The sequence below is a fragment of the Triticum urartu genome, chromosome 6A, assembly GCF_056163025.1.
Source record: "Triticum urartu cultivar PI428250 chromosome 6A, HENAU_Tu73, whole genome shotgun sequence".
NCBI lineage: Eukaryota > Viridiplantae > Streptophyta > Magnoliopsida > Poales > Poaceae > Triticum > Triticum urartu.
In genome coordinates this window covers 377,310,971-377,328,016 of record NC_141878.1, presented here as the reverse complement: position 1 = coordinate 377,328,016, position 17,046 = coordinate 377,310,971, and the positions used below count along the sequence as shown (strand labels likewise).

The following is a 17,046-nucleotide window of genomic DNA, read 5'->3' as shown; positions in this document are numbered from 1 at the left end:
AAGAAACCTCGCCACGAGCTTCATCATGCATGGGAGTTGAAGACATTAGATGAAGATCACATCCTGTACGCAGCAATGGATGCCTAACTTTGTTTAAATATATACAAGGGTTGGATGAAGAAGCAGAACCTAGTGTCCGGTTCAAGCAAAGAAGCGTCGGCAGAGAGGAAGAGGAAGAGGGACGAGGACGAAGTCGAGGACGTGGACTCGGACTCTGAGTAGGTGGCAGTGTTGTCGCTCATGCTGGTTCTACTGCAGTGTCAAGCAGACTAGTTGCTTAGTTTATTTTCAAGGGTGTGTTGTGTTGAGGCCCCAGTAGAACTATGTTTATGTTTTTTCTCGTTATTTGAACTCTTCAGTATGTACAATAGTACTAGTACTATGTCTTACTACTATTCTTCTTGCAGTTGGTACTACTGCTCGTATCTTCGTGTTCCTACTGTACTTAATATGTTCGCACTAGTAGTATAATTTGGGTCAGTCGATTTGTGAAAGAAGTTCGATGGAGCGAAGGAAGAAGACGGCAGGGAGCTACCCCGTTATCTATATTAGGGTGGCAGGGTGCCCATGATCTATCTTATGAGTGTTGGCTGTGGAATGCAGTTCGCCGGAAAAAATGGATCGTGCCCAGGGTTAAAAGGATGGCGGGGGTGGGGGAGCATGGCGGTGGCAGGTGGTTCAGCGGAGGGCGTGGCGGCGGCGGCAGGCGGTTAGGCGTGTGGCGGGCTGAGAAGATGAACCGTGCATCAATTTCAGAGGTTGAATAAGCCCTTCTAGCCATCCATGTTGCATCAAATGGCTCACAAGAGTCGATTGACCCAAATTGCTCCATTAGATTGCAGGATCCACGTGGCATTCAAGGTATCGAAGGTAAATTCCGCGTCTGCACCCGGTTTGCAAGCTCGAACCGTGCACGATCGGCTTTCGCCGCGACAGCCACCATGCGCGGCTCCTCTGCGCGGGCGGAGACGACAATGACATGCTAGTTCCTCCTCGCCGGCGTGCTCGTCCTCCTGTTTGTACGATGTGTGCATAGATGCGGCTCCACCAGCTGCTCACGTGCTTAGCAGCACGGCGGCACCATGAGGATGGATTGCAGACGACGTGAGCGGGCGAGCCTTCGGTTTCATGGAACAGGGATGGCGGCGACACGGCGGTGATGGGCGAGAAATTGTTGGCCGGAGCAGGCGGGCGGCGGCATGCGCAACGGCGGCGGTGGCATGCATATTGATGAGTGCGCGTATGGGAGCTTAGTTTAGTTTTATATAGGGTTGGTCAAACTTAAAATAAAGCTGTACTAGTACACGTAAACATTAGACTTAGGCAGCGCTTTTATTAGTTACCTCATCCATGATACGGAATCATGTGCAAGCACGTGAACCGCGCAGCGCAGTCGATCGAACGGTGCGTCACCGTGTCGCGCTTGATGGACATCCACTGAACCTTTTTGTGTGTGTGAAAACAATCCCCGAATATTACTCAAGTTTTTTTCCTGGAAAAGTTCTTGACGCTACAGTATTTCCATATATTTGAATTTAGCTGCAGTTCGTGTTTATTTGGATTTGGACATTTTAGGTGTGCCCTATTTTTTTAATACTGATTTTGTGTGTGTGACTGAGAGAGAACGTGTGTATGTGTCCATATGTGTGTTGTGGCGGAAGGGCAATGTGGAGACGGTGTGTGTGTGATAGACATAGAGAGGTCTGAATGTGCAAATCATCATGCATGAGTGGGACATAGACAGATGTCGATACGTTGTGTATACATGAGAGAACGGTCTTCTAGTTTACTTGTGTGTGTGTGTGAGAGAGAGAGAGAGAGAGGAGCATCAACACGCACATTTTGACACCCTCACCTGGCCCCTGCCCACCTCAAGGTCTGCACATCGCTCTCTATCTCGCACACACAATCTCTTCGTGAATACCTTGTTTAGCATGTAGCTTTCCGTCACATACACAAACATTTCTCTCCTTAGGTTTGTTTTCTCTCAATATCTGACACACACACACAGCACACACACACCCCTCCCCCGAGCACACAATCCATCCCCATCCAAGGTTATATGGCGACCACTCTCGCTTGTGCTTCTCTGCACCCCAACATGCACAACACCTCAATCTTCAAAGAGGGCATCGAGGAGATCGAAGACGGTGACCACACTGCGCTAGAGAATGTGGGGCCATTTGGAAGCAGGATGATGTGACGATGGCTGACCGACTCCTCCCCCCACCCTCTCTCTCGCACAAAATTACCAATCCCTCTCTCTCCCGCACAAAATTATCAATCCCTCAACCCACGAGATCCTTCCCCTCTCGTCCATGTTTTTCCATCTCTCTCATCAAACCTGTTGTCTCTTCTCCTTCCACGTGTACAGAATCCGAATGCACACGCATCTCATGTATATTACATGTCTCCATCTTTCTCACAAACCTAACTTCTTCCTCTCTCTTTCTCTCTCTATCTCTCTTTCTCTGTTTCATTAGGTTTGTCTCCTACTCTCTCGTCCACATACATACAATCTTTCCCACCCTATCTGCTCCATCTTCGCAAGCTCTCTCTGCATGTTTCATTCACACATTGGGATATGTTCAAAATGTTGCTTTTATAATGGCTGATGTAGAGTTATTGTTGGTTTTGTTGCATCCTACAAAGTAATAACTATGAAATGCATTTTAATTGTCATTTGACTGGGATTATGTGAGTTTGAGCATGTTGTGAAGTACTATAGACCTCGTATACATCTTGGAATTCGACAATGATTGTAACTATTGAATTGTATAGACCATTACATTCGAACTCAGTAGCCTAATATATTTATTTCACAATTTCAACAAATGATTAATTCACTACATACTAAGAAAACAAATGTGTACTCCCTCCATTTTATTTAAGTCTGCATATTAGCATTGGTCAAAGTCAAGTTTTGTGAACTCTCAGAAAGTTTATAACAAAAAATATTAACATATACAATAACAAATAAATACCATTAGATTCATTATTCAATGTACTTTCACATCATACATATTTGTTATTGTAAATGTTTATATTTTTCTATAAACGTGGTCAAACTTTAGGAAGTTTGAATTTGGTCAAACCTATTATGCAGAGTTTACTAGTACTACTTGCTAGTTGCTTAGCCAAATCACCCAACATGCCACACGGGGAGTTCAGTGTCACAAAATTTTGAGGTCGGCGGGAAAATCCCCCACGACCCTGATTCGAGCAGTGGGAAGTTACCGTCATAGCCTTCAGAACAGGCCTACGGAAGACGGTTGGTAGGGGGCTGTTTTCGTAACTTCAGGTTCACCCTTACCCAGCCAACCCCACCCCGGCACCCAGAGTAGTACACCTGAATACTCCCCATTTTCTATCCCCACCGCAAAATAGACTTCTCCACGGCACCGCAACCTTCGTGCTCCTCCCCTTCTACATCAGTGCACTCGTCCACCGCAGCGCATCTGCCTCATCGACGACCTTGTACGCCGCACTGGAGCCGGTCCACCATCGTCGTCGTACACGGAGCCTCTTCCCCAGCACCTTCTTCCACGGTCTCGGATCTGCTTCCGGGAAGCCGACGCCAAGCGCAGAAGTACCACCGTCATGGACAATGAACTGACTCCCGTTGCCGACCATGACTCACATAGGCTGCCGCGACCATCGTTCTCCTCCTCGATTGGTAATGTTTGTATTGAATCACTTAGTAGTACATGTGCAGCTCCAATTTTGTTCATACCTACCCTTCAAATTTCCTGGGTGCTATTGTTCCCGTAAAAATAATTGGTTATAGCCTCCATTGTCCAACAGAATATCAGCTTGTAAGTGTGCGTCGCTCCTATATCGCGTTGTGCTTGGGTAGGTTTTTCATCTGCAAGTAGTGTGGAAAATGATGGAAAGTTTTTTAGAACTAGCAAGATGCCCATGCATTTCACGCATTAAGATGCATTTGTATGAGTAGTTTATCTTGTGGGAGAAAAGGATGAACAAGGGAAGGCCTTATTTACAAATTTGGAGAGGAGTCTGGGTATCTTTTTGCAAAATTGCCATTGTTTCCTTCCTATCTGTCAGATATAAATGGGACGGCCTATATTGCAAGATGGCAGGCACACCATCATCACCAACTCTGTTTTTTATAAGAAAAAAGTAGAGAAAAAAGTAGAGTAGAGAAGTAGAGATAAATATTAAATATAAAATAAATATAACAGTAGAGAAGAGAGTAGAGATAGCAGAGACGTCGAGAAAGGATTGCGCGCGCGCGGGAAAAAGCGGCTGGGCGTGCGCTAGTTTTGGCGCGCGGCATCCGACGCGCTTTATAAAATCCAACACCCTCCCACCGCTCTGTGCCTTGCCACCGCTCTCTCCCCGCTCTGTGCCTCGCCGCTGCTCTCTCCCCACTCTTTCTCGCCTCGCCGCCGCCGTGCCACCATGCCGCCGCGTCGCTGGGAAACTTGGGGATATAGCGGCGTCCGCGCGCGCCCCTCCGGCGGCTTCTCCGCCGAGATCCGATTCCGCGGGATGCGCCTCGGCCACGGCAATTTTGACACCACCAATGAGGCCGCCCTTGCGTACGACGCAGCAGCGTGGTGCCTCCGGTGGCCTCATAGAACATTGAACTTCCCCAACATGACGATGCAGGAGCGGGCACAGGAGCTCCCGCCTCTGCCGCGGCTTATCACCGATGAGGACCATCGCGACAACCGGAGGCGGGAGCACCGTCTCGGCATCGCCGAGATGGACGAGGAAGCCATGGCGCTGTGGCGCCAACGCTTCTCGTAGGACAACATCAACGAGCGGGAGTTCTACGCGCAATGGAGGGCAGAGATGGATAAGAGGAGGGCAGAGCGAGCCGCCTATCGCGAGGACAAGCGTAGGCGAAAAGCGGGCGCTCAATTCAACATGAGGCTAGGAGCAGCGTCGCCCTGGGAATCCGACGACGATCGGTATCTTCACGTACATAGTCAGACGTCGGAGGAGGACATCACCGAGGAGGAGTCAGACGACGAGGAGTAGTTGAATAATCTATTTTTTTCTATCTATGCTGAGAACTATCCTCTACTCTCTACTCTCTACTCTCTATCTCTACTTCTCGATCTCAGCACTGTAAACACTTTTTTAAAGTGCCGCGCGTTGCGATTCTGTTGGAGATGGTCTAACATGGCGGACGAATGCTTTAATGTTGCCCACAAGATGCGCGAGTATTACTAGTAGTATATTTTTCTTGCCATGTTGAGATTTTAAAACCACGAGTGCGAACATGCAGAGGAGCAATGAAGACCAAACACGGGATATTGGGGACATCTTCAAGGAGCGTGGCAAGTTAAAGAGGAGCTGCACTGAACCTGTAAAACTAGCTTTGGTAAGTAACACCCTTTCAATTACTATCGTTTAGCCTCGTGTTCTTCAATGTGTATATGTTGTAGTTTCTGTCTCTCTTAAGCCTCATGTTCGTCGATGTGTAATAAGAAGAGTCTTAATCATCCTAATGCTTTCAGTTTTAGCTTGATGTAGGAAGTGGGTGTTCTCACCTTGTAGTCTGTTTTTATATTTTTTTCCTTTTGAATTCACTTCTCCGAGTTTTGTTTATCTGGCTTCTACTAAATGGATCTGGGTTGCTCTGAGTATTGATCGAAAAAAGAAGTAACTTCATGTCAGGATGCAGTTCCTGCGAGGAGGGAAGTATGGTCAACCTCGAGATCATGTTTCCAAAATGAGGCTGGATTACACACAAGGTGCCAGTTCCCTAATGACACTGGATTAGACACAAGGTGCAAATTCCCAGATGATGCTGGATTACACACAAGCCAGGTGGAGTTGTCAGCTGTTCGTGTCCTCGTGGCTCTAGTAAAGGTTGAAAGAAAGCGTGCAGCAGCCCTTGAGAATGTAGATGAGTTCCTGAAGAAGCCGAAAGAGCAATCATATGCTCTCTTCACCCATGCCAAAGAAGAGATGGAAGAAGCCAGAAATAAGCTAGCAGAGGCAGAGCAGGCTAGGCGTCTCCTGCTATCTAAAACTGTTGTCAATACAAAATTTCCTTCAAAATAACTAGGTTCAAATGTTTATCTAGTCAGCATGCTTGTTGTGATGTCTGTGCATCTACTGATGTGGCACAAAATATTTTTTTTCGGGTCATGTAATAACAACAATTACTTTCCAAACAATAACAAACGAAGCATTGGACATGGTATAGTTCACGCGCAAGCCCGACATTCCAAGTTCAACTTCCACATCAAACTCATGTTCATAGATATCTGCACATTCATACATAATGTCCACAACCATGATTCACTTCAAAGCCAAAAAAAATTGAGGATATTCACAAATAAAGAAAAACCTCTAGTTCCTGCTACCAGTGCGAGCACAATAAGTCAAGACCATGCGTAATTAATTATATTTCAGTCATTTTTTTGTTCTAAAATGCCGAACGGCTCGTGGAAGGACGTGTTGCCGGCACACGCGCGGATTTAATGAAGGTAGGCGGGGCAGTCTGAAGCCGGTTGCATGCGGCGAGGAGGCATGTTCAGCCGGGCCTACAGCGAGTGGGGCCCTCTTGGCCGGCGCGCCGGTTCAATGCTTGCACTATGAGAGGTCACGTCCGTGTCAGAGCAATCACTCCCTCTAGTTCTTTTTTGTTTGGGTATAACAAAATCTCGTTTTCCATTCACATTTTGCAAGTAAAATTCGTGGACAAACTTTGACCCAAAATACGATGGGGACTAGTAAACCAGAACGGAGGTAGCAGTTTTTTTTAATCAAAGAAGGGTTTCCCCCTTCCGATTTTCATTACTGAAAACCAACATCTAAATCTAAACCATAGTATTTGCCCTAGAACTACCAGGTTCAACATCTCGCAACATAAACCCATACAACCATACGCCGAGGAGGTACGTAGTACTATGAATTCCATTTTTGCTCCATACCAATCGTTCTAAAAACAACTTAATACTTATAACACGCCATTGAAAATCGGAACTCTTAACCCCACTAAAAATGATATTTTAAACATGGCTACTCGATCTGTGGCAACTGGCGAGCCACCGCCTCCAAGTCGTTCACCTGTGGTCCTGACCATCAACTCCTACGGATCAAATTATCACGCGAGTTGACTATTCCTACAAAGGTGCGCTGCACCACGTACCCGATACCCGCGAATGCAGCAATCGTGCACCTAGGGTTTTAGGGTTTATTTGTTAACATTGCCTTTATGTAACACTCATGTGTGCGAGACAGCGAGAGACCGACTGCGTGTGTGCGCCTCTTCTCTTCATATATGTACTCCACCGTTTGTCTGGTGTCCAAAAAATTATAATAACTACTAGCAATGTGCCAATGCGTTGCCACACGATCATAGTAGATTAATACATATTCACCGATTTGATAGGAAAAAAAGTCTAGTTTTGAAATACATATATCACTAAAAATATGCTATGTTTCACTCAAAATATATTCCTTTGGCGGTTTTGATGAGATAAGGGAGGAATGTTGTTGGTTTCAAGATTCAAGAAGTGGTATATGTATAATTCCTACTCTTACTAGCAAGATGCCCGTGCGTTGCACGGAACATCAAGATCTTATGGGAGAAAAGGATGAATGAGGGAAGGCCTTATCTGCAAATGTGGAGAGGGGTGCGGGTAAATTGCCATAGTTTCCTTCCTATCCGTCAGATATAAACCGGACGGCCTATATTGCAGGATGGAAGGCCCACCATCATCACCAACTCTGTTTTTTATCCCTACTCTTATAAAAAGCATAGTCGGTGATGATCGTGTGCCTGCCATCCAACAATATAGGCCGTCCGATCTATATCTGACGGATAGGAAGGGAACTATGGCAATTTTCCAAAAATATACTCACACCCCTCTCCACGCTTGCAAATAAGGCCTTCCCTCGTTCATCTTTTTCTCCCACAAGATAAACTACTCATACAAATGCATCTTGATGTTTCGTGCAACGCATGGGCATCTTGCTAGTCGTTGCAAAAAGCCCATGTGAGAGAGAGAGAGGGAGAGAGGAGGAGGACGGAGTGCATGTGCGACAAAGACACAAAGAGTGTGTGTGCGAGAGGTATCAGCTTAAAATGAGGCGATAGTGTGTTTGTGCACGATCAAGAGGGCGTGTCTCAAGAAGGGAAGAAAAATCTACATAGATACAAGGAGCGGGAGAGAGACATGTATGCGATAGTGGAAGCACGAGTGTGCGGGTGTATAAACCTATCTAGAAGCTAGTCGATAAATGTTTGTGAGAGAAATACGAGTCAGGGGTGCAAAAGCGAGAGTTTTGTGTGTGTGTGTGTGAGAGAGAGAGAGATGGTAGTCGGGAAGGGGAGTGGAAGCAGGAGTTGTGTGTGTGAGAGAGAGGGGGGGAGTTTGTCTGGTCGATAAACAAATGAATAATGTTAGTCTAAGATGGAGACGAAAAGGAGACCGCAACAAATGTTGTGTCTACAGGAGAGAGAGTGTGAGAGAGTAATTTTAGTGGTATGAGTCATATCTAGAGACATATAGGGTGTGTGAGAGAATCCCATAGAGATAAAGACAAAATGAAAGACGAGTGGAGACTGTGTGTGTGGCGGTGAAAAAGAAAGCTTAGGTACCTAGTGATACTAGAGAACGGTAGAGACATGCGAGATAATGAAAACCGTGTAATGTATAATGATAGGGAGAGTGTGACACTTCTCAAGGGAGACGTCGAGAGACCATGTTTGTGAGGATAGGAGAAACATGAAGTGAGCGCGCAGGTGAGCTAGAGAAAAGAGAGTGATAGCTACATGAAGGAGCATGCATGCGAGAGAGATGGGCGTGAAAGGAGTGAACATAAAAGGGATTCAAATATTTGAATTCGAGATGATGATACATGTAATCCATACTCGAACCAAAATTGATCTATCAAACATGCATACTCATATGAATTCACGCGCATCTATGTTATTTAATATGTAGATATTACTGATCCATACATTTTAGTAGAATATAATTTGGTTTAATTTTTTTGAATTCAACCTTGTGATTTTGAGATCATTGTATTTGTAAATCATATTATACATATAAAGGAGCAGAATTCTTTGTTGTGCTTTTGAAAGTATATATAAAAAAATGATGTATATAGAATTTTATTCCAATCGAAAATGGATCCCGCCCAAAAAAAATAGAATACAAATGGGATTCGAATTGAGTTGGCAAAGTAAACGTGCACTCTGCAAAATTTGAACGAAGCAGGGAAAGTCACAGTAACCGCCCGAAACCAAAATCTATGAGATGGAAATTACTACTGCCTATCCCTTCCATGCAAAGTCTATCTGCTCGATTTCTATAGGTTTCGATAGGGGTAGGTTTGTAATTTCACTCAAACATGACATAACCTCCTCTCACCCGGATTCATACATGGTGGGCGCCAAAACACAGTGTGTCCTCGGCCGAAATCGACTCCCTCCCCGATTCATACACGGTAGGCGCCAAAAACAAACTCTCGTCAGCAAATATTCGGTGTATGCGAGATTACCGTCCTATCCCCAACCGACTAATATTGTTGTGATGTAGGAAATTTGAAACGGGGGCTAAGTTTGTAAATTTCCTCGCATTTGAGACAAGCGCGCCTTGAAGAATGGTTCCCCCTACCTCTCTACCTCCATTTCCCCATTCGTACTCCATGGGCGCCAAAACACCCTCTCCACCCCAGCCTCCTCTGTCCGCCACCCCATCCACCGCCGTCCTCCTCCACCAAGCCGGAGCTGATACCCCGACACCGCCGTCCATTACAAGAGATCGACCTCTCTCATCCACGGCTTTCGACCGGGATCCTTGCATCCCGTCCTCGTGCTTCATCCCTGTCGTCGTCCACCTTGCCGGCGCTGCTCCTATGACCGTCTCGTTGACCGCGCCCTGCCGCCACCGTCTACCCTCCTAGATCTGCTTCCATGCCGCTGACAGCCATCGCTACCGCAACACCGTCAAATTCTCAGCAGATGCATACATGGCACCGCACTAGAGGCAGTACTCTTTCGTATCTGCTCAACTTATTTATCACAGCAAGAAAATACATCGCCACTGCTTTACTCTGATTTCTTGTCCATCACTTACTTGCTAGTTGAAAGCAAACATTGGTTGCGAAGTTGCCTTTGTCCGGTTTGAACCTTCAGATCCGCCATGGCACGCTCAACACTATACTCACAATTCTTATGGTTTTCCCCTTTTATATTCCACACTAGTTAAATCACAGTAGACTAAATTTCAAAATTGGGTCAGTCGATTTTTCAGAGCTTGCCGGAGTTCGCTGGTGCGAACGAAGGGGCTCGGGTGGGGACGGTGGTTGTGGGGGCGATGGGGGGGCCTCGCCGAACGAAGAAAACTCAACGCGGGTGGGGGCAGGGGTGGGGGTGGCGGAGGAACACAGGTAGTGGGGGCCGGTGGTCCGGCCGGTGGCTCATTCTGTATGGGAAGAATCAGAGATGAGGAAGAAGAATGGTTAGGAGACGTAGGATCTTCATCCAACCGCCTAAAATGGTCGACTGACCCAAATGACAAAAGGCACGCGACTTGCATGCTAACATGCCTTTATATTCAGTACTATCATCGTACCTGCTTAGCACTACTCCTGAATCCATCAAGCTAAACAACGTGCCACTCATAATTCCAAACTGGTTGCTCAAGTACAAATCTGATATGATGTTGATATTACTAAAACAGATAACATTTAATTGGTCAGCTAATGTTCCTACTTTACTTTCGAAAAGCACGTGCACCACATATAGAGAGACAATAGGGAGTTGCTTTCTTAATGTGCTCTGGTTCATCATGTGTGGGAACTGCGCAACGAACATTTTATTATCCAAAATCTGCTTGCTCTTCTTTAGCATGTTCCTCTTCCGTTCTTCTTTAATAAGTACTCTCCCTGTTCCTAAATACAAGTCTTTGTATAGATTCCACCATGGACTACATATGGAGCAAAATGAGTGAATCTAGACTCTAAAATGTATCTGGATACATCTGTATGTGATCCATAGTGGAAATATCTACCAAGACTTATATTTTGGAACGGAGGGAGTATGATAGTAGTACAGTATGTCCTTGTAGTGAAGATGAGGAGGGACATTTGCAGTGTAGAGGTCTATACGGTCGGTTGTGATGGACACTTTGAACTCTTCGGGCCTCTTTGATTCGTAGGATTTTGTAAACACGGGAATAGGATTTGTAGTGGCTTGCCCACTTGAATCCTATAAGAATAGCAAGGAAATGCGGGGAGCTGTGTCGCCTTTGAGAGTTACACTAATATTAATAGTACCGCACCTTCAGTTGAAGATAGCTGGTATCCGAAGCCTTTCTAGCCGTACCGGCAATACTAGCACATATATTCCAGCAAGTTCCACTTTGCTGATTTTACACTGATGCTTACAGTTTTCCCGTTATATCTACACTATGATCTATGTAGCTGTTTTGTGTCGCACTAGCAGCAGTCCACTCTTGAAGCTAAACACTGCAATGACTTGCAAAATTTGTACCAAGGCATTGAGTGCCATTATGGATGCACTGAAACTCATACACTCCCGACCTGTTGATTCTTGTTCAGAATATGATCCTAATGACTATTCTAACCTTGAGGAGTCAAAGGCAGATGGCCTGTCCTGTTCACCCATCAAGGTGCCTGTTCTAATTTGGCAAGGTTTTATTGATTGCGCGTATCTTGCATATGTTGTCTTGCATTTCTTCTACTTTGTTGCACCGCCATCTGCTTAGTTTACTCATCATATATGTCGAGATGCCATGCCCATCCATTATCAATACATAGTCCATCTGTCATCATACCATGTTTTTCCACTCAAATGTTGTTCTTGTGCATCAGACATCAAAAAGGAAGAGGGTGATTGCCGAACCTAAAGGAGCACCAGCAAAGTCCTTGAAAAACATGGTGGTGCTGGAGAAATCAGACAGCACCCCACTTATATTGGCTGTACAACCAGTCACATAAAACGTAGGACCGACTCCAGCAGACTGTACCCATACTTCACTGGCCACACCACTAGCCCCACCACACAGGACCTGCACTCCAGCAAAAGGTATATCGATTTCAGTTGCCATAGCACTAGCCGTACCACAGAAAAATCCCACTCCAGCAAAAAGTACAGCAAGTCCACCGGCCGAAGACCTATCCCAACTGCAGAGAGGGCCAATTCCTGCAGATTGGAAACCCATTCCAGTTATTCCCAGTTAAAAAGACAATGCTTTCAATGTTGTTAGGGACTACGTGCATATATTCCCATCATGGGAAAATTATAGTGAAGACAAACACCATTTTCAGATATTCCTGTCCAACTTACGTGTAAGTGCTATTATTCATGGTTATTATTTTCCTGTTTTCTGCTTATTGAACACATCAATGATTTACATTACATTGTTGTAAGTGGGCAAGGGTCAATCTGGATAGTCATGATGAGCAAAGCTTGCTTGTGCTTTTCAAGGAAGCATTGCAGAAGTATCGGTGTTACCTGAGGAAATCACACTTTGATGGCAAGTCTATAAACGAATTTCTGGTGAAGTCTCCTGTGCTAAATTTAGAAGACATTGAATGGAAAAACCTTGTTATGCACTGGCCTCATTCCCCGGATGAGGTACTGTCTATGAAATCACATGACAATTTGAACTTCTACTTTTCCGTATCTGCCTTACAGATCTTTTTTGTAGGAAATATGCTCGAAGAAGAATTCCGGTTTGAAAAGAACGACGTTATATCACAAATATGTTGCGCGCTGCTTTGCTCTTGTTAGTACCTGTTGTCCTGTATCACTATACTTGCATACATACCTAGTTCATTATGTGATAGCAGTATGCATGATAGCTTGCTTATCAATTGTTCGCTCCAAATTATCTGGTCTGTATAAATGGTTACATTAGTGTAGAATATATCCAATGCGAATGAATTTTTTTACCTCTGCATTGTTCTTGTAAGTACTTGTTGTCCTTTATTAGTGTACTTATATTGACAGGTGGTTGTTCATGTACCATCACTCTGCAGCTTATTTTCCTTTGCCCTCCATTTTCTACACATCAGATCTATATTTACTCTTACCATAAGGTTGGATAACACCGATGGTACTGAAGAAGTTTAGCTGTGCATTGCTCTTGGTTGTACCTTTTTCCTGTATCAATGTACTTACATTTATAGCTACTTGGTTATGTAGCATCACTCTTCATCTTATCTTAAATATTCTCCATTTCTTCTTATATTATCACATCTATATTTACTCTTAACAAAATGTAGAATAAAGGCAATGCTTATGAAGAAGATTTTGTGGTAAACTTCTTGAATTGCCCCCCCCCCATCAGCATGGACAAGGGCTTTATAGAGCCTGTCTTCACCAATAATGTAACTTTGTCCTTCTCAAGCCTTCAAACTTTGTTGTGTATATTTGGTTAGGCATGACTGCAACAGATGTTTATTTTTGGTGTTTGCATAAAATTACATGTTTAAAGTTTATTATGTAGTTCATAAACAAAAGTTTGTCCTTCTCAATTTAAGTTTTCAGTTGTACAACCAAGTTCCTTCTTCATACCATGTAAATTAAACTATACAGAGCAAGTGGTCTTCTTTTGCACTGCATGTATGCATCTGTTCTTGATCCATAGTCCAGTGGTGTGGTGAACCTACCCACTACAGCACAATGTCATATTCTGCAATGTCTTAACTATGAACAATGTCATATCATTCTACTATTATTTAAACCGTCTCTTTATTTGCCAATCTGAAATGGGATAAATTGATAACACACTAACCACTGATACTTATGAGTTCTTGATCTGTAATACAGTGGTGTTGTGAAGCTGTCAACTCCTTCACAATGTCATTTCCTGCCATGTCTTGACCTGAACAATACCATATTGTGTTAATGCAATTTTAAACTGTGTCACTTTATTCGTTAGTAATAAATGTGATGAATTGTCAGAACTGATACTTTTATGTGCAAAACCTGTCATCTGTCTGCTTGTTTATCTTTCAGAGTGAGGAGGATATAAGTGTTAAACAAGCACAATCTCATCAGCTTGCTCAGCTGCTTGCGCTGCAGCTCCCCAGCAGGACTAACCTTTCTTGAACTCTATTGAAGTGCTGTCGGCTTTGTATATTATTTTTTCGGCATGTTTATTTGCACTGGTGGCGATCTTTGATGCCCATTGTATGTAATCTGCTGTCTGCTTGTGTTTTATTATCACAGTGGCAAACTTTGATGCCAAGTGGATGTAATATGCCGTAATTTCTTTATTGGATAGCGTAGGTTTTTTCTTATTCACGATGCTGCAGTTATTTTACTGTATATATATCCTGTCTTCGCAGTAAACCGGTCAAACCGTAAAATTACGGTACATAATCGGGCCATCATGCAATCACGATGTATGATCCGCATCATGGGCCCCGTCATCTTGGTCCATTAAAATGCCTAAATGTAAACTGGCCCACTAGTAGATTCGGGCCTTTAATAGGCCGAGTAAACCGCCAGCCCTCTTTTCGCAACAAAACTCAATGGGCTTTTAGGAGGCTGAGAAGTAGGTTGGGCCTGAAACGTGTTGAACAGCTCATAGGCTAGCAGCAGCCCGAAATGGACCCCGGCCCATGATTGTGCCAATCAAATCACGGGCTTTTAACAGGCCAAAATTGACTCGGTCCTTGTTTGGCCCAATCAGATTATCGGCTGCGAGCAGGCCGGATGCAAACCGGGCCGTAGTTAGGCCCAACTATATGACGGGCTTTTAACAGGATGAAATTAATATAGGGCCGAAATGTTAAACGGGCCCTTAACAAGACAAAACTAATATCAGGATGAATTACTAAATGGGCCTTTAGCAAGTGGGCCCAAAAGCATAACATCCAGTTGACGGGCCGAATCTGATATGTGCCATAATTTAGCCCAAAGCCTCTTAAAGGACCGGACCTGATCTGGGCCGTAATTTGGCCCAGAACGTGGTAGGATTTTAACGGGCCGGATCTCATATGGGCCATTATTAGGCCTGGAACGTGGCAGGCCATTAATGGACCATATCAAATATGGGCCGACATTTGGCCCAAAACATGGCAGCTAGTTAATGGGCTGGCCTACTAGGGCCTCAAAATCTTATGGGCCTACAGCTGGGCCGGCCCATTAATGTCGGTGAAATCTCATGGGCCTTTAGCTGGGTCGGCCCATTATGGTCCACAAAAATCTTGTGGGCCTTCACCTGGGCTGGCCCATTATGGCCTGCAAAAATCTTGTGGGCCTTTACCTGGGCCGACCCATTATGGCCCGCAAAATCTTGTGGGCCTTTAGCTGGGCCAGCCCATTATGGTCCCCAAAATCTCATGGGCCTTTAGCTGGGTCGACCCATTGTGGTCCGCAAATCTTGTGGGCCTTTAGTTGGGCGGCCCATTTAAACTTTATGGGACTCTTTTGGGCCGGTCCACGTGTCAACATATCATAGGCGCATCTCGCCCATTGGATGAGTGACACATGTGCCAACGCGGAGTTTACACGTGTTTCCTCCAGCCAATGATGATTTTACACGTGGAAAACCCCCATTGGTCCAGCCAGTTAACGGGTTATCGGATCCAAAACCGAACCCGATAGCTTAATGATGTTCCGTTACGATGGATGCCACGTGTCGGTCACCCTTGACGAAAGCACTTCTGTGACGCACGATTTGTCGTCATGGAAGTGGAAACTTGCGTGATGATAATTTTGGTAATGTCATGGAACACTTCTACGACAGCACAGGTATGACTATCTTGATTCTGTCATAAAATCGTCATGGATGTACATGCATGACAGAAAATGCGACCTACTGTGACAAACACGTATCATCACAGAAGTGTATTTTTTGTAGTGATCGAGCATCATCAATCATAATAATAAATAACTCATCATTGGTATCATAATAACAAGTCATACTCATCATAATCGATCATACAACTTCTACTCGATACCACATCATCATCATAGTCATCTAACCAATCATCCTTAGTTGTTCTTAGCACATGATCATGAGTATTAGCTAGGACCTACTACCTTCTCCTAGGTAAAATAGCATAGAACAAGATAGTCCCTGACTCTCCATTATGGAGAATGGATATTATCTTGTCTCCAATTCTTGCCTTTCACACAATCTTGCTTCCAAGAACCTCCCAACGACTGACCATACATTGTTTCCATTTTTGATTATCAGGTCTTCACTGTTTTTAGAAATCTGATATGCACATGTGTGACTCGTAGGATAACCTAGCTGTATGTTCAAAACATCAAGGCGACCATTCTGATACATCAGATGAGGCACACAATCAGATGGGATTTTCTGTTTAAAAACATAGTAATAACTTCGTAGTTAGCAATGTACTTAAGTTTTAAAAGAATTTATGCAAAAGATGCATGGATGTCGTAATAGTAAAAAAAAATACCATGGCATCTCCATGGATGTTAGCGTGGTTCAACACATGCACTAGTGGCACGTATTTACCATAATGTGGAGGAGTTTGATAATAGGTATTGTAATTGTCAAGATCAATACAAAATGCGATCAGATGATTTTTCTCCTGATAAGTTAACTCAGAGCCATCGGTGTAGTAGGTTCTGTCTACCATCTTCCGCACATTGTTTGAAGAATGAAAATAAGCTATCAATGGAAATAAGCTATCAACTATTTTGAAATAAACAATATAAATTAGTTAATAACTATGTTTGATAAACTCACATAGCGGTAGAATTGGAAGCGTATCAACAAGGACCCAAATGTCCATATTGTCTTGGTCGATGTCAGGATCACCAAGATCCATGGTGACAAGCATACCCTCATAAAAACCATACATCTTGCAAAATGCTTCCCAATTTTTGCAACCAAAAAGGGTTACGCTCTCAGAATTGTATAGATTTACTTCAAAATCCATACCATGATGGGTCCTTAGGTGAATTTCTTTGTTTCGAAATTTTCATGGTCTTCAAAATCCATCCTCTCCAAGACATAGCGTCTTGCATGGCATGGGATAAGCTAATCGAATTGTAAAAGATGAAAATTACACATTGAAATAGTTGAAGTCATGCTTAAT

The 17,046-nt window shown here is 44.1% G+C and overlaps 1 protein-coding gene across 1 annotated transcript; it reads left to right on the top strand.

Annotated features, from left to right (window-relative positions):
• Nucleotides 1–4,422: 4,422 nt before the first annotated feature.
• Nucleotides 4,423–4,773, top strand: LOC147965316 (ethylene-responsive transcription factor ERF071-like). The gene has a single exon (XM_087530407.1). The coding sequence runs from the start codon at nt 4,423–4,425 to the stop codon at nt 4,771–4,773; it is 351 nt and encodes a 116-aa protein (XP_087386533.1).
• Nucleotides 4,774–17,046: the final 12,273 nt, after the last annotated feature.

What these genes read in the sequence shown, in the direction of transcription:
- LOC147965316 (XM_087530407.1), top strand. Translation starts at nt 4,423, where the DNA reads ATGCCGCCGCGTCGCTGGGAAACTTGGGGATATAGCGGCGTCCGCGCG.